Here is a 23,871-nt window from a genome sequence, read left to right as displayed (position 1 = left end):
TTAGAGTCTGAGTCTTTTATTTAGTCTTAGGCATTCCTTACACTCTGCTACAGTTGAGAGCTTGATGGCTTTCTGTCTCCTGGTGCTCAGACCCGTGGGATGACCACTATCCTGTGGTCTCCTCATGAGGAGCAATGATCTGGAACATAAGTGGGCAATCTCTCATCCTCTCCTTGGTGGCGGGGAGGTTCTGTTGGACCAAGCTTGCTGTCAGTTGTTGCTGTGTTGTCTCCGCTTTTTCAAAGATGTCTTGCTTGCTACTTTCCTCATCAGGAAGCCCTAAACCATGGTAGTTTTTAGATGTTGGTCAGTTTTTAGATTTTTAATTTAAAAATACCTGATGATTATTTTTATTGGGATTTTTTACATGTAGTATACTGCATTATTGATGTTTTCAAAAGGATGATATTGTAGGGTGTCATACAATTGGTGACCTGCAAGGAAGAAGGAAAGACTTCCAGAAAGTGGAGTTGTGGAAGTGGTGCAGGATAATGGGGAGAAAAGTAGGGATTGGGAAGATCATCAGTGTTAAAGAGAGGACAGTCTGATACCTAGTCTGACTGTTTTTTGACTCCACTGTGAACTTGGCAAGGATGATGGAAGACCAGTTCTTCTTTTTTCTCATTACAATAATGAGACTGCCTTTTCCTTTGAAAAATGAAGCTATTTGGAACATCCAGGCCCTGGAATATTTGATGCATATGTACGTGTTTCCGTTTAATTATCTCCTTCATAGGTTTATTGTATAATTTACATTATAACTTTTGGTTAGTTGGATGTTAAATAAAATTTCTCAGCACACATTGCAGAAGCAGGAAGAATGCAATGTTGGTGAAAATTGCACCTGTCAAGTTATTTTCTACCTGGCTCTCTGCAGCTATAAAGGGAAGCTTTGCGAGATTATAGTTAGGTAACTATGAAGTCAAATATAATAATTTTATTTGAAATCTGAAGGTCTCCAAATAGTGTATTTCTTCACTCTCTTCTTTAGGATGTGGATACTGCTGTTGTTTCAGATACTACAGATGACTTGTGGTTTCTTAATGAAGCTGTTTCAGATAACTTCAGTGTCACAGTCTCATCAAAAATAGTTGAATGTGAACAAGCTAATGAAGAAGGAAAAGAGGATAGTAAAGTAGTAAGTCGCAGTAATTGGAAGATACTTGTTAAATCAATTGAATATGGATGGTATTTTTATTTAATCCTTCTTTTAGCTTTTAGTAAACTAGTAACCTACACTTTCAGCTTTTGTTTTAGCAAAAGGGATCTGCAGTATTATAGACTAGTAACAAATTCCCTATATAACTCATTCATGGCAAAATGTTTCAAAGAGCTTCTTCTACATTAATTAAAAGAAATTTGTGTTTAGGTTTTCAGTTGATTTTCAGTAAGCTTTTAAAGCAAGAATAACATAAAGATGATTTTGCAGGTATCTCTCAGGATTAGTGCCATCACATGATTACACAGACTTCACTGTGTATTTTATATATACTCTGTTGTATAACAGAGTAGGAAATAAACCAGCATAGGATTTGGTCTGTGGAAAAGCTGGTCAAATAATCTTTTCCAATTGGAAGTTGTACAAAAAGTATGAAAGCAGTGTATGGGACAGCCACTTGAAAGCAGCACAGAGATACAGAAAACTCTTCTTTCTGCCATCTAGTGGCTGTGCATATTTTTGCAGCCCAGATCTGGTAACACTAGTGTAAATGTTCATAATGTAGTTACTAGTTACAAATTCTAGTCCATGCACATCATATTATTGTCATATAAAAAGATTGTGGCTTACCTTAGTAGTCCTATTGGGAAAAAAAACACTTTTTCTTTTGCTATGGTAAGAAATTCAACATTAGAAGATACTGCTTGATGTAGATTTTGATATAAAGCATTGACCAGTCTAACGCTTTTGCACTTTAAGATGCTGACATGGCAGTATGTCACTTTTCTGATTTATATATATGTATGTTTTGTAGATGAGTGAAGTTGTATCTTCTGATGACCTTGAAGATTCCCAGTTCTTAAGTGATGACACAGATATTGATGTTCCCTCTGAGGTATGTTTGCTAGGCTTAGTATACTTGATTTGATTATAATGTTCATGGTTACAAGCTTGGTATAATCTGTTAAAACAGCGTTCTTTACTGCAGCTTTTTCAGTGCTGCTTAAGAGGTAGAGCCCAACCTTTCTCATTACTGTTGTTTTTAATTGGATAATATGAAGTAATGGAAAGTAAGCATCTTAACTAATTGAGCTAAAGAAATTCAGGGTAACTGTTCAGTCATTTTATGCTTATTTAATTTTTTTTTACTTTCTGCATCATTCTTCCATTCCTTTGATCACTGGGACTGATTTCTAATACCCAATTTTTTGAGCTCAAACTTCTGGGGCTTCAGGAACAGTTTTCAACAAGTAGCTGAAATGATGGAGTGCACAAACTAATCGGTTTAGAAGGGTTTTTTTAAATAGTCTCTTTGTGTCACATAAAGGTTTCTGTACTTGTGCAGAGATGCACCTGAAATATTCTAGAGCTGAGAGGAATTGGTGGAAATGCTTCCTGTTTCTATCATTGTGCACATAGCAGCACTTCTTTATTCTGCTTGGTTCTGTCCCGACTACTCTAGATTTAGCAAGGATTTGGATAATGTATCTTGTTTTAGAAGAAAAGATAATGCAGGCGAACTTAATATTCCTGCTGTTTTTTTCCGCAATTATCTTTTCGCTGTCATATTAGAAATAAATTAGGAGAATGGGGAAGTGGCTGGAGAAAGGGACTGGGATGTAAGGATGAGAAAGCAAAAAAACCCAGCATAATTTACTAATTATCTTTTACATTTCTACCGATTTTATGTATGAAGGAGGCAGATATGTGAAACAAACGATGCTCCCGCCGTTTGCTTCTTCAGTCCTCCCATGGTCTGATTAGAAATCTAGTTAAGGGCCTGGATGGCATATCTATTAAGTAGAGCTGTATATGGCTTGAAAATCATTCTTGTAGAGTGCTCATCAGTGGTTCCTCATCAGAGTGGACTAAAGTATAGCAAATCCTTTCTGGTCTGCAATTATTTTTAAGATATTAATCTGGCCCTTTCCCCTCTACAGGTTGCGCAGGCCTGGGCTACCTAATATTCTAAAAGACAGATCCAATCCAAACACAATCCAAAATTATCTTGATAGGCTATTTTCCTACTGAAAATAACAGTGAAATTCAACGTTGTAAAATGGATATGAAATGTCTTCTAATATAATGATATTCCAATGATACTAGTTTTTTTGCTATTTTAGCTTTATTGTTTATCTGTCCATATTTCATTACCTATACTTGATTCTTCTATCTCTAGCAACTATCTCAGATGGGTTCTTTTATTTAGTTATTCATTCAATTTAGGGGCTGCCTGACTTAATTATTCTGGCAGCTTACAATTAAGAAAGATTCATACCACAAAAGAAAAGAGTTCATGAGCGGCCCTAAATCAGACATACGAACAAAAACCCATCCAACAGGAGTTCAGCCATTATCCTGACCCAAGGCCGGGGTACTAGCCTGGTCTTCAGTAGGATTCTGAACATCATCAGGGTGGAAGCAATCCAGATCTCAGGATGTGTGTGTGGGGGGATATTATTCCGGAGGCCAGGTATTGAGACACAGATAACATGCTTCTTGGGTCCTGCTTCTTGGGGCCTGAAGTGCTCCCACTGTGCCCAATATCACTGGATGGACAGAAACAGCTGGAAACAGGCCCTATGCAGTCTGCTCAAGCAGGAAAGGGTGCAGCTGGCACAGTAGATGTACAAAGGCCCTCTGGGCCATAGCCACCACCTGCTTCTACGAGTCAGCAGTGTAAACGCTGCTAAAAAGGCAAACTGTCCTAACAGCCAGGAACCATGCTGAGACAAGGAATAGGTCTCTAGTGTTTATTACTGCTACATGAGACAGAAAGTCCTAACAAACTGAAGAAGCGTGGGAAAAACCCAGACAGATAAACCCCAAAAGTTAAGGCAGGTCTGATCTGTGTCTCTTTGAATGGCTGCTTAACTCCTCAGTACTACGCATGCGTTTTCCCCCCTGGATAGGGGCCCCCTCCTGCTCACCATCAGTACTCATGACATCACCCTCCCCTCCATTTCAGCCCCCTCCCTTCCAGAGTTCCTTCTGCCCTCCAGGGTCTCAGAGTCCATCTCCCCCTCTAAGCTCCCATGGGAACTGGGCAACGATGGAAATTCTTCAAAGGAAAACTCCTCCAAGGACGAATCAGTGCTGCTCTCCAGGTCTGATAACGCTTCTGGCCCAGGTGGCTGCTGCTGAAAAATAGCTAGATAATTAGAAGATTCTTCCCCCCTCCCCCTTGGGAAATGCAAGCCAGAGGTGGAGGGCTGCGGCTCCCCCTCTTCCTCTCTCTCTCTGGCCTCAGAGCCTCTGGCAGGGGTGGAGGTTGCCAACTTACGAACTCCTCTGCTTGGGATTCCTCTGCTTGCTCAGTCAAGTGAGGAATCTCTGGTAGAGTGCAAGGCTTGGGTTTGTGAGGGAAAAGCTGATGGAATTGTTGAACCAGCGCTGGTGCATGCACATCTCTGGCATTTTCCCACGTGCACTCTTCCTCAGGGTACCCTTTCCAGTGTATTAAATATTGGATGCCCCTTCCCCTCCTCCTAGAGTCCAGAATTTCCTCGACTTCGTATTCCTCCTCCCCCTCCACAATTACTGGAGGGGGGCGGCATTTGCAATCGTAAGGTACTTGGGGGAGGGTCTTTGGCTAGCAAGGCTCTGTGAAAAACTGGATGGATTTTCATGGATGCTGGCGCCTTTAAGCGATAAGCCACTGGATTTATCTGCTGTACCACAGTGAAAGGGCCCACAAACTTAGAGTCCAACTTCTTGGAGGGCCTAGTAGAGGTCGAAAACTTGGTAGAGAGCCACACTTTGTCTCCTACTGCAATTGCTGGCCCCTCTTGTCTGTGAGCATCTGCAGGTCTCTTGTAAGCACTCGTTGCCTTGTTTAGCTGCTCCTCTAACAACTCCTGTGCAGCTTGTTGCTCTTTAAGAAAATCAGCCGTGGCTGGAACAGTTCCCTGCTGGGAGGAGGTGGGCAACACCCAAGGGTTAACTCCGTAGAGTGCTTGGAAAGGAGACATCTTGGTAGAGGATTGCACAGAGTTGTTATAAGTAAATTCTGCCATGGGGAGCAGGGCTGGCCAATTGTCTTGCTGATAAGTGGTGTAACACCTGAGATACTGCTGTAACCATTGGTCAATTTTCTCAGCTTGCCCGTTACTAGCCAGATGATGCGATGATGATAGGTGGATCTGGACCCCTAATGTCTGGAAAAGGGCCCTCCAGAACCTGGAAGTGAACTGAGGGCCTCTGTCACTCACCAAGTGATTTATCATGCCTCTATACCGAAAAACATGGTCCATAAACAACTGCGCTGTGGCTTGTGCAGATGGGAGTCCCTTGCAAGGAATAAAATGCGCCATTTTAGTGAAAAGGTCCACCACCACTAGTATGGAAGTTAGCCCCTGGACCGGGGGTAAATCAGTGATGAAATCCATGGAGATTGTATCCCAAGGCCTACTGGGGATGGGTAGGGGTTGCAAGAGTCCTGTGGGTTTCCCTGGGAGAGGCTTGGCTCGTCTACAGGTATGACAAGAAGCAACGTAACCCTTTATGTCTGCAGTCATCTTAGGCCACCAGTAGTCTCTCAGAGCTCTATGGAGAGTTTTGAAAAGACCTCCGTGGCCTGTCGTTTGATGGTCATGGCAAAGTCTCAGTACTTCTTCCCTCAATGAGGGGGGAATGTATAATCACCCACTATGCCAGAGGATTCCTGCTTCCACATTAAATGGGGAGGCAGTGTCTTGCGGGTCCCTCTGGAGGTCATCCATCCTGGCCATGGCATACGGGTCCTGTTGCTGCTGAGCTCTGACTCTTGTAAATAGGTCCTCTGCTTGTCTGCCTGCTGCTAAAATCTCTGTCTGGTTCCCCCTCATAGACTGCTGAGAGTTGTGAGGTTGTAATATAGTAGCCTGTACCTCCTGGAGAGTAGCGGGGGTTGCCTGAATGGATCGAGACAGGGCATCTACCAAACAGTTCTGTGCTCCGGGAACATAAGAAATAACAAAATTGAAAGGGAAGAAAAACTTGCTCCATCTGATTTGGTGTGGGGTGTGGGATCTGGTGTTTTGTAGAAGCTGTAAATTCTTGTGATCAGTGTGAACTTTCACAGGAAAGGTTGCACCTTCTAGCCAGTGCCTCCACTCTTGAAATGCTGCTTTAATTGCCAGCAACTCCTTGTTAAAAACATCGTAGTTTCTCTCTGCTGGTGAGAGCGTGCGGGAGAAAAATGCACAAGGGAGCAATGTATTCTCGGTTTTGTTAGTATATTGCAATAAAACAGCCGCGATAGCAAAATCTGACGCATCTGAATGCATTATGAATTGCTTCGTGGGATCAGGGTGCTTTAAAAGCGGCTGGTATGCAAAGAGCTGCTTAAATTCTTGGAAGGCTGCTTGCTCCCTCTCCCTCCAAATGAATTTTGATCCTTTCTTCAAAAGCTGTGTGAGGGGTTTAGCCCTGTCACTAAATTTATTTATGAATCTCCTGTAAAAATTGCAGAACCCTAGAAATCTTTGTACCTCTTTCACATTTCGGGGGGGTTGCCAAGAGAGAATTGCCTGGACCTTAGAAGGATCCATGGATATGCCTTCTGTTGATATTTTATAGCCCAGGAAATGTAATTCAGTTAAATCGAAGGCACACTTCTCTAGCTTGGCGCACAGCTTGTTCTCTCTGTCTTTGTAAGACATTATGTACATGGGTTACATGAGTTGTAGCATCCTCAGAGAATAATATGTCATCTAGATAAATGACCAGATACTTACCTAGTAAATCAGAGAAAATTTGATTCATAAATCAGGAAAATATGGCTCCTGCATTAGACAAGCCAAAGGGCAAAACAAGGTACTCAAATTTACCAAACCTGGTATTGAAGGCAGTCAGATATTCATGCCCCTCTTTCATCCGGATCAGATTGTACTCATTCCTGAGGTCCAACCTAGTAAAAATGCGTGCTTTCTGTAAGCGATCCAGCAGATCAGATATTAGGGGGAGTGGGTAATTTTCCTTGACTGTGACTTTATTGAGAGAACTGAAATCACGCACCACTCTCATGGGTGCCTCCTGGTTTGCCGGTGCCAATGGGTCAGGCTTCTTTGGTACGAAGAAGGTAGGAGCAGACGCTGGGGAAGTAGATGGTCGGATGAAACCCTTTTGGAGATTAGAATCCAAGTAATCCTTTAAGGTGGCTAGTTCCTTGGGGGACATGGGATATTGTTTCCTTGCTGGAATCCTGGCTCCTGGTATCAAATCAGTGGTGCAGTCACAGTCCCTATGGGGGGTTAGTGCTGTGGCCTCTTGTTCGCTGAAAACGTCTGCGAAATCTGCATACTTGGCTGGCAACTGGACCCCCCCTGCTTCCGTGACTGCGTTGGTTGCTGGAGAGCAGCTTGAATCTTGTGGTGCTGGCATTCCTTAGCTGGGAAGGAGATGGTCCCGTAGTCCAGTTCAACAATGGGTTGTGCATCTTCAGCCAAGGTGTGCCCAGGACTATAGGCACGTTAAGTGATGCAGTAACATAAAGTTGGATCCACTCAGTGTGGTCTCCCGTTGTTAGTTGCAAAGGTTCTGTGAAACTTCTAATCAGCCCTTGTCATGCGCTGCCTACCTTTGAATAATGCTCAGACACTGGTTCGGTGGATCAGGCTCTGGTTTATTCGCAGCGCAGGTACAGCGTTGGGAAAAAAGCTGAGAGTGACAGGAGCGCGCCGGTGCGGGGTTTAAATACCCCGCGCCGGTCAGCGCCCCCTCACTCGCGGTCACGTCACCCCCCTTTGTCCAATACGTTGCCCTGCCGGTGGGTGAGGGGTTGCGAGGCCCCGCTGGCGTTCCGGGATCGCCCATCATCGGGTTTTCTATTCATCCGGTGATTGCTGTCAGCTGGGCGATCTCCGTTGTATTAGCGCTGATGGCTTGGGTGTGCTCCGTGATCCGTTTAGCTATTGTTTGTTGGCCGTTAGTCGTTGTGAGTTGATGGCTACTTATCTTGAGCCCCTTCTCCTGTTTCCTTGCTATTGTCATGTGTGCCATTGCGCTGATGGCTTCAGCTCAACGGCACTCATGACAGCCCTGCCTTGAGGGGCTGGCCGTCAATGGTCTCCACTTCTATGGGACGTGGTAATTCTATGGTTGGGATGTTGAGGTCTTGTACAGTCTGTACATCAATAAAATTGATGGAAGCTCCGGAATCCACGAGGGCTTCTAGCTTGACCTGGTGCTCTGGGTTTACATGCATTATGACTGGTAAGTAGTAAAAGGATTGCCTGGAATCCTCGGAATGAGCCCTTCTTAATTGATTGATGGTCTCCCTGCTGAGCTCTGTGGAGGGAGACCGACGGAGTTTCCCTGGTTGGAAGTTGAGGTGGAGGTGGCTCTTGGTTCTGCTGCTTGCCCTGGGGCTCTTATGGAATTTGCTTGGTTTCTCGCTGGGCAAGCTCTCACCATGTGCCCCTGGACTCCGCAGTAGAAACAGAGGGCTCTCTCTCTCCTTCTCTGTCTCTCAGCCTCGGAAATAAGCCTCCTGCTTGCCCCGATCTGCATCGGCTTCTCTGGTCCTGAGTAGAGAGATGCTGCGGAGAGAGCTGGAAATCCTGGAAGCGCTGTGAGGCCCCTGTTTCTCCCTGGCTGCATCTGTCTGACCTCTTATAGCCTGGCATCTACGACCGCAAACAGTTGATATAAACCTTCTAGGGTAGCTGGTGTTCCCTGGCGCAGTAATTCATTTTTAATTTCTTCAGCCCCTGTTTGAACTGGTCTTTCAAGGCACTCTCATTCCAGTCCAGATCTCCTGCTAATAGCTTGAAATCAGCAATGTAAATTCCCACCCTTTTGTTGCCTTGCTTGAGCTTCCGAATTTCCTGGCTGGCAGTGACCTCTCTGATCGGGTCATCAAAGTGTGCTCGGAACCCTGCCAGAAAATTCTGGTAGTCGTTGAGAATTGGGTCGTTGTTGTCCATGATGGGAATAGCCCATTTGGCTGCTGGTCCCTTTAGCAGACTTAGAATGAATGTGACTCTGGTTCTGTCTGTGGGAAACTCTGCCGGTCTGCTGTCGAAAAACATTGTGCACTGTGTGAGAAAGGTTCTCAACTGTCCTGCTTCTCCTCCAAACTTCTCTGGTAGACTGCCCTGGGATCTCAAGACTACTGGCGGAGCTGCTGCTGGCACCGGTTGTGGGTTAATCGGAGCTGGTTGTTGTAACTGCTGTAGCATGGCTGCTTGTAATGTGTTGATCGGGAGATCTACTTGTTGATGTTGTTGTTGCAATGCTGCTGCCAGTTGTTGGATGGCTTGCCGAATTTCCTGGTTTTCCGAAGACATTTTCCCAAATGTCTCTTCCTTTTTTTTTTTGTTCCTCCCTCTTTCAATGGGAGTAGTTGTGTTTGTTGGGATTGATGTCCTAACAGCCAGGAACCACGCTGAGACAAGGAATAGGTCTCTAGTGTTTATTACTGCTACATGAGACAGAAAGTTCTAACAAACTGAAGAAGCATGGGAAAAACCCAGACAGATAAACCCCAAAAGTTAAGGCGGGTCTGATCTGTGTCTCTCTGAATGGCTGCTTAACTCCTCAGTACTACGCATGCGTTTTCCCCCCTGGATAGGGGCCCCCTCCTGCTCACCATCAGTACTCATGACACAAATGCAACTTTAGGCTGCATCAGTAGAAGTGTTGTTTTTAAATCATGGTCAGTAAAAGTTCCTCCGAAATCTGTATTAGGCAGACCCCATCTGAATATTGTGTCCAGTTCTGACCACTACATTTTAAGTATTTTTCAGAGGAACAGTGTCATGCGCTGCCTGCCTCTGAATAAGGCTCAGACACTGGTTCGATGGATCAGGCTCTGATTTATTCACAGTGCAGTTACAGCGTCGGAAGAAAAGCTGAGAGTGACAGGAGCGCGCCGGTGCGGGGTTTAAATATCCCGCGCCGGTCAGCGCCCCCTCACTCGCGGTCACGTCACCCCCCTTTGTCCAATACGTTGCCCTGCCGGTGGGTGAGGGGTTGCGAGGCCCCGCTGGCGTTCCGGGATCGCCCATCATCGGGTTTTCTATTCATCCGGTGATTGCTGTCAGCTGGGCGATCTCCGTTGTATTAGCGCTGATGGCTTGGGTGTGCTCCGTGATCCGTTTAGCTATTGTTTGTTGGCCGTTAGTCGTTGTGAGTTGATGGCTACTTATCTTGAGCCCCTTCTCCTGTTTCCTTGCTATTGTCATGTGTGCCATTGCGCTGATGACTTCAGCTCAACGGCACTCATGACATACTGCCCCCTGTCCGAATAGTGCTCCCCCCCGGTTTTCTGGTTTTTTTTTTTTTTTTTTCCGGTGGAGCTGCAAACGGTACTTTTTTTTTTTTTTCGAAATTCCCGCCGGAGTAGTTGTCGCCCCTCCCTTTGCTCCTCCCTCTACCACGTGCCTTCCCAGGGTGTGTCCATAGTGCGCATGCCCGGGTCACGTCCTGGCGTGCGCATGCTCCAGCCACACCCTGTTTGTTTGGCTCAGTTCGGCGAGGAGAGAGGCGTGGCTGGTCGGGTGCTTATCAGCTCCAGGTAGGGCCCTTCTTTTTTTTATTTAAAGTGCGTCGCCTTTGTTATAGCTCCTGGGCGTTGCCCCCAGGTTGCCCTGTTGACTTGCTTGCCACTCCCCCGCGGCCGGGGGGCGGGGGGAGGGTGCTGGCGAACGCTTGTCACCGCCTCGTGGGCCCGGGGTGGGGGGAGTGAGTCCCGGGGGGGGAGGTCCACCCAAGTCGCGGGCTTGGGGGGGGCCCTTTCCCTTGGGGCACGGGAGGCGGGGGGGCCTGCGGGGGGGGGGTTTGCAGGGGACGGCTTGCTGACCTTGGTTGTGGCTTGTCGGGGTATGCCCGGTGAAATGCTCTGGTCAGGTCAGGCGCGTTAACGTTGTGCGCCGCCACCCATTCCGGGTGGGGGAAGTGTTTCCACCTGACCAGATAGTGTAGAGTTCCTCGTTGCTTGCGGGAGTCGAGTATGTCCCTTATCTCGAAGTGGTGTTGCCCGTCGATCATCACCGGTGAGGGCTGTGGCGTGCTTGGGTGCCATCGAGAGGTGGTTGCCGGTTTCAGGAGGCTGGTGTGGAACACCGGGTGGAGTCTCCGTAGGTTGTGTGGCAGGTCCAAGCGTATTGCTACCGGGTTCACTATTTGGGTGACTCGGAACGGCCCGATGTACTTAGGCCCCAGTTTTTTCGAGGGTTGGGGTGACTTTAGGAACTTGGTGGATAGGTAGGCCATATCCCCCGCTTGGAACGTCGGTTGTTGGCGCCGGTGCTTGTCGGCCTGCTCTTTGTAGGCTGCCTGTGCATCCTTCAGCGCCGCCGTGATTATTGGCCATGATTCCGCGATCTTCCGTCCCCAGTCGCTAGCGTCCATCTGGGGTTCCGGGGGTTGAGGTAGCTCCGGTATGGGGACGAAGTCGCGCCCCGAGACTACTTCGAACGGAGTTTTCCCCGTGCTCGTGTGGACGGCGTTGTTGTATGCGACTTCGGCGAACGGGAGCAGTTCAGCCCAGTCGTCTTGGTGATAGTTAGTATATGAGCGTATGAATTGCTCTAAGGTGGCATTAAGAACCTCTGTGGCTCCGTCCGTCTGGGGGTGCCAGGCCGTAGATAGGGCCTGTTGGGTCCCCGTCAGCTTTAGGAAGGCCCGCCAGAATTTGGAGGTGAACTGTGTGCCCCTGTCGGTCACCACACGTGCGGGACATCCGTGTAGCCTGTACATGTGGATGAGGAAGAGTTTGGCTAGCTGTTGTGCGGATGGGACCGACGTGCAGGGGATGAAGTGGGCCTGCTTTGAGAAGTAGTCCTTCACCACCCAAATGGCCGTTTTCTTCTGGCTGGGTGGGAGGTCCACTATAAAATCCATAGAGATTTCCTCCCATGGGCGGGAGGGTTCTGCCACCCGTTGTAATAGCCCCGCGGGTTTGCCTGGTGCCCGTTTGGCCCTAGCGCACGTTGGGCAGGACGCTACGTATGCTTTTACGTCTCGCCTGAGCGCGGGCCACCAGAATTGACGCCGTGTTAGGTGTAGGGTCTTGAGGAACCCAAAGTGTCCCGCTTGTTTGGCGTCGTGTGACCTATGCAAGATCGCCTGGCGTTGCGAGTCCGGGACATAGATTCTGCCTTCCCCCCATGCCAGGTCTTGTGCCATCGTTACCTTGTCGGGGTTTGCCAGGAACCAGGGGTCGGTTTTGAGGGCGGCGGCGAAGTCCATGCGCATTCCCCCTGGTAGTTGCGGTTGGCTTCTTCCGGTCGCAGGTTGTCCCGCCGTCGGCTGCGCCGTAGAGTCGAGCTGCCTCCGAGCGCCGCTTCGGGTGGTCACGGCCATCCCCAGTTGCGAGGCGGATAGGACCGTCCCAATGGTGTCTGGGGCGGGCTCTTCGTCTTGGGGCAGTCGGGAGAGGGCGTCGGCCAGGAAGTTCTTTTTGCCCGGCATGAACTTCAGCTGGAAATTAAAGCGGCTGAAGAATTGGGCCCATCGGACCTGTTTTGGGCTAAGGCGTCTGGGCGTTCGTAGGGCCTCGAGGTTCCGGTGGTCGGTCCAGACCTCGAATGGTTGGGTGGCTCCCTCGAGTAGGTGTCGCCATGTCTCTAGCGCCGATTTTACCGCGAAGGCTTCTTTCTCCCAGACGTGCCATCGCCTTTCTGTCTCGGAGAACTTCCTTGACAGGTAGGCGCATGGTTTCAGGAGTCCCGTGGGGTCCTTTTGGAGCAGGATGGCCCCCAGGGAGAAGTCTGAGGCGTCGGCTTGGACCACGAACGGCCGTTCTGGGTCCGGGTGCGCGAGGATTGGCTCCGTGGTGAACAGCGCTTTCAGCTTGTTGAATGCGGTCTGGCACGCGGGAGTCCAATTCAACACTGTGCCCGGGTTCTTGGCGCGTCGGGTGTCCCCCACCCCTTTGGTTTTGAGGAGGTCCGTTAGGGGGAGGGCTATCTCTGCGAACCCCCGGGCGAATGACCTGTAAAAATTCGCGAATCCGAGGAAGCTCTGGGGTTGGCGTCTGTTGCGGGGGCGCTCCCAGTTTAGCACCGCCTCGACTTTTGCGGGGTCCATTTCTGTGCCGTCCCCGGAGATTCGGTACCCCAGGTAGTCTAGGCGCGCTTTGTGAAACTCACACTTTGTAGGCTTGGCATAGAGCTGCGCCCTTCTGAGCTTGTCGAGGACTTGCCTGACTAGGGTCACATGTTCCTCGTGCGTTTTTGTGTAAATAAGGACGTCGTCGATGTAGACCAGGACCCCTTTCAACAGATGTTCATGCAGTACCTCATTGATGAGCTGCATGAACACCCCAGGGGCCCCCGCGAGTCCGAAGGGCAGCACTTTGTACTGGAAGGCGCCTAGGGGGCAGTTGAACGCAGTCTTCCATTCGTCCCCCTCCCTGATTCGGTTGCGATAGTACGCCTCGCGAAGGTCCAGTTTGGAAAAGACTTTGCCCGTGGACAGGTGGGCGAGCATGTCCTTCACCAGGGGTAAGGGGTATTTGTTGGACAGGGAAGCCGCGTTTAGGCCCCGGTAGTCGGTGCAGAGCCGTAGGGTGCCGTCTTTCTTCTCCCGGAATAAGACGGGGGCTCCAACCGGTGAGCATGCTGGCTCTATGAATCCCCTGTCTAGGTTTTTATCGATGAACTCCCGGAGGGTTGCCATCTCCTTCGGGGTCATCGAGTAGATCTTTGGTCTAGGTAAGGGGACGTCGGGCAGGAGGTCGATCCGGCAATCCGTCTTGCGGTGGGGGGGTAGTTGGTCAGCTTCTGCCTCTCCGAAGACCTCGGAGAAGTCGGCGTATTGTTCCGGTAGGTCTGCTGTGGTAGCGGCGTTGTCCTGTGTAGTCGCCTCCGCTCGTCCTACAGTGGGGTTGGTTCTGCCCGCTGGAACTGGTGCCCGATACTCGCCGTCGCCGAATGTGAAGGTGCGGGTCTCCCAGTTGATGCGCGGGTTGTTTGTCGCGAGCCATGGCATCCCCAGGACTGCAATGGGCCGTCCGATGTGAGTGACGACGAACGATGTGCGTTCGGTGTAAGTGCCCATTTGCAGGGTGACCGGCTCGGTTTGCAGCGTGGCTGGTTTCCCTCCCGCTGTAGAGCTGTCCAGCTGGTGGAATGCCAACGGCGTGGGGAGGGGGAAGCAGCGGAGGTCGAGTTTGGCGACTAGGTCGGGGTGGATGAGGTTTTTTGAGCACCCCGAGTCCACTAGTGCCGCGGCCGTGGTGGCTCCGTTGCCGCCAGAGAGTTTGATTGCCGCCATTATTACGGGGCTTTCGCCGTTCCGTCGAGGTGGTCCGCGCTGCTGTCCCACCGCCTGCCTCGCAACGCGTTTCAGGGCAGGCGGGGAGCTTTTCCCGCCGGCTGGTCGGGGTCTACGTTATCCTCTTCCCCCCAGTAGGCGTCCCAGCCTTCCTCTGGTGTCGCTGTGGCCACGGTCATTCGGCGGTGAGGGGGCGGCCCCAGGTTGGGTGGTTTGGGGCTAATTTTCGGGGTGGGTTTAGGCGCACTGGTCGGCGGTCGGTTGGCGAAGCAATCCACCGTCTTGTGCCCTAGTTTGCCACACTTCCCGCAGGGCTCCCGATTGAATTTCTTTTTTGGGTATATGGGGCCGGCCATCCCCACGTGTGGTGCGGGTACCTTTCTGCCGGCATAGTTTGTGTCTTCCGTGGTTGTCATGAGGAAGGTGCGGTGCGCGTGTTCGGCTTTCCCCGCGAGGTGGATCCACCCGTGTAGCGTTTCTGGGTCGTCGCGGTAGAGGGCCCATTGGAGAACGTCGCGATTGAGCCCCTTTTGAACATTTCCAGCAGGGTGGTCTCGGACCAGTCGCTGACCTTCCCCGCGAGGGCTTTGAACTCCAGGGCATAGTCTGGGACCGTGCGTGTGCCCTGTTTAAGTCTTTGGAGTGCGCTTTTCGCCCTTACTTTGGCTAGGGGGTCTTCGAAGTAGTTTTTCATCTCGTTGATGAAGGCAGGGAAGGTGGCGAGGGCGGGGGAGCTGGACTCGTACAGTTGGATGTACCAGTCCGCCGCCCTGTCTTGTAGTTTGATCGCCACGGCGGCGATCTTGTCGGCTTCGGAGTCGTAGGAGTGTCCGTGCCTCCCCATGAACTCCCTGGCGTTCGTTACGAAGAACGAGAGTTTCGTGGGGTTCCCATCGAAGAAGATGGGGAAGTCCTTTGGGGCCCGGGCGTTTTGCGCGGCCCTGCCTCTCGCTTCCCGGCCTGTGGTGTCGTCCGCCTGGGCCGTCTGCTGACCCTCCGCTGGCCCGTGGGGGTTCGGTGCTTCGCTCGGGGTGTGGGCCTGTGCGGGGATGTTGTTGGGTGGCGCGGGGGGCATAAGCGACTGGAGCATGGTCCGGAGTTCCGTCAGTTGGGCCCGCATGGCCGCGAGTTCAGCTCGTGCCTCCTCGTCCACGGCCCGCGCCGCCGCTGGGGCCGGTTCCGTCGGTGCGTCGGCGGGGGTGGGTTGCCGGCGGGGTTCATCCTCCCTCTGCCGCTGGTCCGCTTCCTCCGTCGTCTGCTGGGTGTCTCCATCGTCCTCCTCCGTGTTGACCGCCGTTGGGCTGTTGCTCCGCGCCCGTTGCTGGGGTGCGATGTGGGGCGCGGGGTCCTCCGCTGGTTTCGGAAGGCATGTTGCTCCCTCCCGCGGTCGGGTTGCCTCCGTCGCCATCTCCCCTTGGGGTTGGAGCTGAGGCTCGGGTCGGGTGGGGTGGGCGTCCATGGCTCCGGGAGTCCGCGGTGCCTCTGGCCTTGGTCGGTCCTCCTCTGTCTCTTGCCGTGCGGCTCGCCCTCCTTGCCCGCGTCGCTCCGGCTTCATCTTGCTGGTCTTCTCGCCGTCTATTCCTCCCGCGGCTCGTTGTCGTCCGGTGGGGCTCGGCGAGGCTGAGTTTATGACTCTCAGCTTTATGTCATGCGCTGCCTGCCTCTGAATAAGGCTCAGACACTGGTTCGATGGATCAGGCTCTGATTTATTCACAGCGCAGTTACAGCGTCGGAAGAAAAGCTGAGAGTGACAGGAGCGCGCCGGTGCGGGGTTTAAATACCCCGCGCCGGTCAGCGCCCCCTCACTCGCGGTCACGTCACCCCCCTTTGTCCAATACGTTGCCCTGCCGGTGGGTGAGGGGTTGCGAGGCCCCGCTGGCGTTCCGGGATCGCCCATCATCGGGTTTTCTATTCATCCGGTGATTGCTGTCAGCTGGGCGATCTCCGTTGTATTGGCGCTGATGGCTTGGGTGTGCTCCGTGATCCGTTTAGTTATTGTCTGTTGGCCGTTAGTCGTTGTGAGTTGATGGCTACTTATCTTGAGCCCCTTCTCCTGTTTCCTTGCTATTGTCATGTGTGCCATTGCGCTGATGACTTCAGCTCAACGGCACTCATGACAAACAGGCATATTTGCAGAGAACAAAGGTGAGAATGATTGAGGGCTGGAAACTTACTAGGAAACTCTGATAATTAAATTTAATAGTAAAAAAGATAACTGACAGCACTTCTGAAGTATCGGAAGGGGGAAGATGCAAGTGAATGTCAAAACTCTTATCATCCCAGAGTGTAGGACATAGAATGATGGTTTCAATTTATAGGAAAGAAGATTCTGTTTGAACATTAGGAAAAACATCTTAATAATAAGTGCAGTTCAGCAGTAGAGCAAATTAGTAATCAATGTCCTGTACTGATTCTAGGACTGTGACATCTTTGGTTCTGGATGGGGTGGCATTGCCCTAGATAGACCCAGTGCACAATCTGGGGGTGGTCCTAGATTCACAACTCCTGCTCAAAGAGCAATCGTGACTGAGAGGGCCTTTGCACAGCTTTGTGTTGTACACTAATTGCACCCTTCCTGAACTGGGAGGCTCTGCTTGCAGTCACTCATGTTCTAATCACCTTCAGATTGGACTACTGTAATGCGCTCTACATGGGGCTGCCCTTGAAGAGTACTCAGAAGCTTCAACTGGTGCAGAATGCCTCTCCCCGCCTCTCCCCAATTACATCAGCCCATCCCATTCGATCTGGCAGAGAAGGCATGTTGCGGGTACCATCTGCCAAGGACTTTCATTTGGTGGGTCCCAGGAGGTGGGCCTTCTCTGCTGTGGCACCTGCCTTATGGAACATTCCCCCTGCCCCCAAGTCAGGTTAGCTCAGAATCTGAGACATTCTGAGATATTTTGCTCTTTCTATGTGGTTTGTATATTTAAATTTTTTAATATTTTCCTTTTTAATAATGATTTTAAAATATTTTTTATAACGATTGTTTTATGTATCTGTAGTTTTATTTGATTGTGGTATGCCACCCAGAGTTGCTTTTAGTGAGATGTGTGGCTATATAAATGTGATAGACAAATAAATCTTGACAAAATTGCCATTGGACAAACAAATTATAGCTCAAAAGCCATCACCCTTGTATGTAAAGTATGCAAGTAAGCAAATTGTGAATTCAGCAAATTTTATACCATTATGGAGGCTGAGAAATTAACTAATTAAAGGACTCTTGAATTTAGAATGTGGTATTAAAAATTTTGTGTAGTAAAATGATCCCTAGAATAGAAGTGAAGGTGAGATTCATGGGAAAAAGGCTTCTTAATCAATGATTTAACCAAGTTGCTTCAGTGTTTTTAATAAGCAGAGTATTGACTGGTTTTAATTGAGGGACTAAATGAGCCGCTATTGAAGGCACTTAAGTTCTTTCTCCTTACAGAAGGAGAAAAACAGTATATGAATCCATAGATCTCTAATTGGTTTGACTGCTTCTTTTCATTCAGCAGGACAGTTGGCAATGCACCAAATGCAAGAAGTTCAATTCTCCCATTAAACGGTATTGCTTCCGCTGCTGGGCTTTAAGAAAAGACTGGTTCTCTGACTGTCCCAAGCTAGTACAATCCCTGTCCACATCCAACATTGCTACGATGCACAGTAAAGAAGACCTGAAAGGGATAGATGTCCCAGATTGCCGAAGAACAGTATCTGCTCCAGTAGTACGACCCAAAGACTTCTTCAGATCAGTGGTCAAACCCAACCTGTCCTCTAAAAGCTCTGTGGATTCTTTGGATCTGGCCCTGGGATGTGAAGACCAAGAGCCTTCTTTGCCGTTTGTTAAGGGCACAGAAAAAGAAGAAGTGCAGGCCCTTGAGAATAGCAAAGAATTACTGAAGCCTTGCCTCATCTGCCAGAGGAGGCCACGGAATGGGAATATTGTCCATGGAAGGACAGCTCACTTGGTGACCTGTTTCACATGTGCAAAAAAATTGAAGAAGGGACGATCAGTTTGCCCAGTCTGTAAGAAACAGATTCAGATGGTGATTAAGACATTCATAACATAGCTGTGCCATTTGTTTGGGTGCTATGGACATTTGTTTGGGTGCTATGGACATTATTGCAAGATAATGTGTGCTATGGGTGTGCTATTCAAGGAAAGGAAATAATATATTCTGAATTTGCATAAGATTCTTATTTCTCAGCCACATTATGATGCTTTCATAAAGGCAAAAGAAACAATCCCTTTTGCATTTGTAGTCTTTTAGTTCTAAATGAGTGAAAAGTTCATGAAAATTAACAAGCATTTTAATTAAAGTTATGTTTATAATGTAGTCAAATCTTGTTCATACTTCAGACTATTTGTTAAGTTAAATGCAGTGTCTTATACTCATTAATTTAAATTGACTCGTTGAATTTATATTGCAAGAATTGTTTTTATGACATTTTATGACATCATAAAAAATTATATGTCCCCCTAGTTTGTTCTTAAATTTTTTCCATGAACTTCATACTTCACTTCCAGTCAACTTCCTGTAGCAAGATGGACAATTTCAAGGGGGAAAGTTTGAGAGAATTCAAGCAATATAATATGTGTTTCCTCCCACAATCCCTGTTCGTGGGGCCAGATACTATATTGCATATTTTTTTCTATTATATAGAGACTGATAATGTATAATTATTTCTAGTTTTTATGGTATGTGTATATGTGACAGAGATAAAGGTAGATTATGTTTTTATGGCATTCTGCAAAAATGGAAGATTTCGGGAGCGGGGGATGGGTTGTGCATATTACCCATGTGTCTCGTATGGAAATAAGTGCAGTATTTCTCCATAGAGAAGTGCAGATTTTTTCCTCTGCATGCTCACATGGAAAGACCAAAAATGGCAAATTATTTTTCCTCTGACTGCTTTAAGCCAAATGCATATTAAGTTGCGTTTTGCTGCTTCCATGTTCCAGTTCCTTTTCTGTCGCAACGGAGTGATATCTTTGAGTTTGATTTTGAGGACTAAACATTTTTCCAAATTTAACTCTTACTATGCGTAAATTTAACTATTACATATGCGTATGGTGCATATTTTGCCAAGGTGCTCAAATGATGCATTAGGTGACTTCTGTTGGTAGAATAGGATGTGATTTCATAGAACCATTTTTGAAATAAAGTCATTTTAAAAAGATCTTTATTATGTGAAAATTGCACAAGAAAATACCTGAAGATTTACTGGAGCTGCTTCTTAAGTTATTTCTTGATAGTCAAAGTTTTAGTGAAACAAGTTGACAACTTGCATGTTAAACCTTTTAAAATAATTGAGCATTCATTCAACACCAGGTGATAAGGATAGAATGGGACATTATGTCCAGAAGAGATTGACCAAAAAAGTCTGTTCCATAGTTCTCTCCTCCCAAATTGCTTTGATTTTGTGTTATGAATTTCTGCATTCTTATTTAACATCTTGGATTTTACTGGCAGAGTTCATAAAATGACATAGGGAAGGATGTATAAACAATACATGCTATGGAGAGATAACTCAATGATACTTGCAGTTCTATGTGAATTCTTTCTGTGTTGAACAGTTAACTATTTAAGAAGATTACAGGTTGGAAATAGTCTTTTTGTAGATGATTTTGTAATCTTAATTAGGTCTGTGGTTTATACATGTTCTATCATTATTAATATATAAATTTATAAATGTATTAAATATGGTGCTACCCAACAATCTGATTTGTCATGTGGTACTTCAAAGGAATTTGCCATCTGAACATTTTCATCTCAATTGCAAAACAATTACTGAGTTGCAGAAAGGATAACTTAATTAGTGTTTAGCACAACTTTTCTAGCTAAAATGGTAAATGACTTAATAATGAAAGCAGCCAGAGACAGTCTCAGCAAATATTGTTCCGACTGAAGGGGAATCTGAACTGAAACCTTTAAACTTCTGCCTCTAAAGATCAGTTCCTCCAACTGTCATAATTTATTATCTTCAAACAGCATCAAACTTAAGCTTGAATTACAACAATTAGACTTTTTGCTATGTTACTGTCATCGGTAGCTGCTTTATTACCCACCACCTATGAAATAGCCAATTCTGCATGGTAGTCATAGAAGATGGTAACTACATCACAAAGGTGGCAACCCAAAATAAAATGACAACGTATTGGAGACAGATACCCATCCATCCATCCATCCATCTGTGTATACAATGTCGTACCATGAGTGTTGCATTGTGATTTGGAAGAGCCAGAATTTCATCCCCTCTCAGCTCTGAAGTTTGTAGACTGATTGTGAAGTTAAAAGCAGAGGGAACTATTTGTACGCTGCTTCTAGCAAAGAGACGTTAAAAGCATGCACACTGTTTAATTATTTCAGTTGTCCTTAATGTAAGCATTTGAGAAAGAACAGCAGTAGAGATTAGAATAAACAAAAAACCCTGCAAAATCATAGTGCTGTTTCCTTGACAGAAACTTCATAGCCGTACAGAGCAAAACTTCCATTTTTCTCTGCCCTCAGATTACAGCACTGGATTGAGCAAAACAGTTTAACAAACACTGCCTGCATATTGTGTACTAACAATTTGCAGAAATGAAGCTTTGGATAATAATGGCTTAGAATACAGTCTTAGTCTAGAAAAATATTGGTACTAACCATAAATGTGCCTTCTAATATTTTTGAAGTAAGATTTTAGCCTGAGTACACACCTATGACTGGCTGTGTGTTCAGGAAATAGTTCTAAAGAATTTGGATTAGTTTTATTTTAACTGCAGTAAATGGGCTGCTGCCATCACCACTCTGACATTGCTGGATATGTTCAGGTACATGGGTTAGTGTGCTCTTATTGAAAGCCCTATGGCTGGAGACTGAAGGGAATGGCTCCTGTTGCACTCTGCTGAAGTTGGTAGAAAAATTTGGGAGGATAGTTGCATTTATATAAGATGCGTATTCTGTCCCCAGTAAGATGTATTGATGTGAATCTTTATTGTTGAACGTCTTTCTAGGAGAAATGAAAATTTGTGTTTTCCTGACCATCAGGTTTTGTTTTTTTAAAAAAAAGCTGTTAGCATTTATGTGCACTATATCAGAATGATGTGATGTTTGCTTGACATATCAATAAATAATATAGTAATAATTCATTAACTCAGCTGTTTTTCTTTCTATTAAGAAAATGGAATGCAGGTGTATTATGTGAAAAAGACCTTTACTCACAATTTGCCAAGAAGAAATTTTTATCTACTTGAGAGATTCATGGGAATGAGCTATTTAATATATATTGTCTCTTCTATAGCAAAAACTTTAAGGGCAAACAAATGTAATGCAGAGATTTGAAGAATCCTGACTTCACCAAAAGTTGTAATGGTTTCTTGGACTAAATTGTTAACTTGAGAACTTTTTTGAATAAAGTTCAATTTCTGTAACACTTTGACATAGAAATATTTCCATGATTTAGCTTCAGTTCTTTTTTCACCCATTTCATAGCATCTGTCATCACTAAGAGGAAAATATAGAAACTGTCTACTATTTCCTAATAAAAGGCTTGCTGTCATGTAAAAGTACCTAAAGTATTACTCAATTACAACTAGATGGCAGCAACTTCATTCAAGATGTAATCAAACGAAATGTAGCATTTACACAGTTCCTAGTTAAGCTAGGAAACTTGAATTCAGTAGTATGAATATTGATATGGCAATCCTGTGAGGATATATAAGATTCTAGTGTGTGTATCAGGTTTCTGCTAAAACCCCAAAATGGGATTATTAGGGTTAGACTGAATAGCAGCTATAGCATCATCTGTGTTCAGTGAAAATTAGCAAGCAATATTTTGGATTTAAGATAGCTTTAAGCTTCTGGAATTTGAGTTAATTGGAACCATCCAATTAAAATTTTGCTTTGTGATGTGCCTGAGCTCATCTATGCATAAAGGTAAAATATTCCATTATACACTTTTTTGTTTTTGTTTTGGCATTCTATATGATCGTCAGCCAGTTTGGTGTAGTGGTTAAAGGCACCAGACTGGAATCCAAGAGACAGTCCTGCCTTGGGCATGAAGCCAGTTGGGTGACTTTGAGCCATTCATTCTCTCTCAGCCCTAGGAAGAAAGCAATGGTAAATCACTTCTGAAAATATTGCCAAGAAAACCACATGGACTTGTTTTGGCAATTGCCGGGAATTAAGATTGACTCAAAGGCATAAATAACAACAACAAAATAAGTTGCTTAACGTGAAAATTCACCCATTCTGTTGAAAGGTTATGCTTCATCAGGAAATACCAGCCTATGTGGAGGGCACGGGCAGCAATGGTAGGATATTGACAGGAGTAGTGTCTTCTGATACTGTATAGTTTCTGGTGGGCTCTAAAATGGTGGTGAGATGAAGATGCAGAAATTCCTATTGGTGGAAAAGTTGCCAAGTTGGGGATTTTTAGCTCAGGGAAAAAGCAGTTAAAGCAGAACTGTATGTAAAGGCATGTGTAATGTTCAGAACATGGATAGTGTGAGGCTTTTTGTGTGTCTAGAATAGACAGGCCAGGATTATCCTGTGATACAACTTAATGGAGATTTAGGACAGACGGAAGAATTTATTACTTCATTATAGATTTGTCCACTACAACCTGTAGTGATAGTTGCCAACTTGGGGAGCTTACAAAGACAGATTTATATAAGACTAAGTCTACTAGTGGCTAGGAATCACAACAGCTATATTTCACATGTAGTATCTGAAGCAGAATGTCTCTTTATACTGTTTTTTTAAATAAAAATGGCAGGAAAAAGTATTTGTTCAGCCCCTGTGATGCCTTTGGTTCCTTTTATGTTGTTATGGCCTTGCCTCCACCACTCCTGACATTACCTGCAATAAGGAGAAAGGATTATTGACTCTCTATAGCTGGTTGCTGAGGAGTTTGATAGCTGATACTGTTCTTCATATGCCTTCAGTTGTGCAGAAATGCAAATGTATGACATTACTTAGCAAAGGCTGGTTATAAAGGTTTATGTAGTGGCAGATCTGTCATTTATATGTTAGCAAATCAACATTATTACCATTGTATCTGGACATGTTAATGTAGTTTGGGCTATTTGTTTAACTGAGCAAAGAAGTTTGGGTATATTTTAAATGTTTTATCTTTCATATTCTTGTATTTATGCTATATGTTGCTCTGACATCTGCGAAACTCTTTCTGAGTCAGAGGAGGAATTGGAAACTTACTGGGTTGAAACCGGGAAAATGAAACTCCAGGATGAGTCAGCAGTGCAGGAAGAGTCCAAGGCGCTGATTGGCCAAGATTAGGGGGAGGATTTGAATCCACCAATCAGTGCATGCCAACGAGCTGAAAAGTGTGTGAAGGAAAAGGCAGCCCGATTGGCTGCAGGAGGGTCCAAGCGCGCCAAGGATCGGGATAAAAGGCAGCCGCACATAGAGCGAGCTGCCAGAGACAACCGATCCTCCAAGCCTCCAGCGTCCATGGAAGAGTCCCTCCCTGCATCAGAGACATCTGTTGCCGAGGAGGAATCAGAGCTGTTGCTCCACTCTGAA

The 23,871-nt window shown here is 46.7% G+C and overlaps 1 protein-coding gene across 2 annotated transcripts in view; it reads left to right on the top strand.

The window, feature by feature from the left end:
- MDM4 (MDM4 regulator of p53) overlaps positions 1-19,380 on the top strand; it is a 45,537-nt gene extending 26,157 nt beyond the window's left edge. The window contains exons 9-11 of one of the 2 annotated variants that reach the window (XM_063297535.1): positions 992-1,138; positions 1,974-2,054; positions 17,860-19,380. In XM_063297535.1, coding sequence (XP_063153605.1) covers positions 992-1,138; positions 1,974-2,054; positions 17,860-18,414 — 783 coding nt within the window. In that variant the 3' untranslated portion in view covers positions 18,415-19,380. Of the gene's footprint in view, positions 1-991; positions 1,139-1,973; positions 2,055-17,856 lie in introns of both variants that reach the window. The other variant, XM_063297534.1, reaches the window with a different exon arrangement.
- Positions 19,381-23,871: the final 4,491 nt, after the last annotated feature.

The sequence above is a fragment of the Candoia aspera genome, chromosome 3, assembly GCF_035149785.1.
Source record: "Candoia aspera isolate rCanAsp1 chromosome 3, rCanAsp1.hap2, whole genome shotgun sequence".
Lineage (NCBI taxonomy): Eukaryota > Metazoa > Chordata > Lepidosauria > Squamata > Boidae > Candoia > Candoia aspera.
The sequence above is the reverse complement of the archived record's forward strand: the minus strand, read 5'-3'. Positions and strand labels throughout refer to the sequence as shown.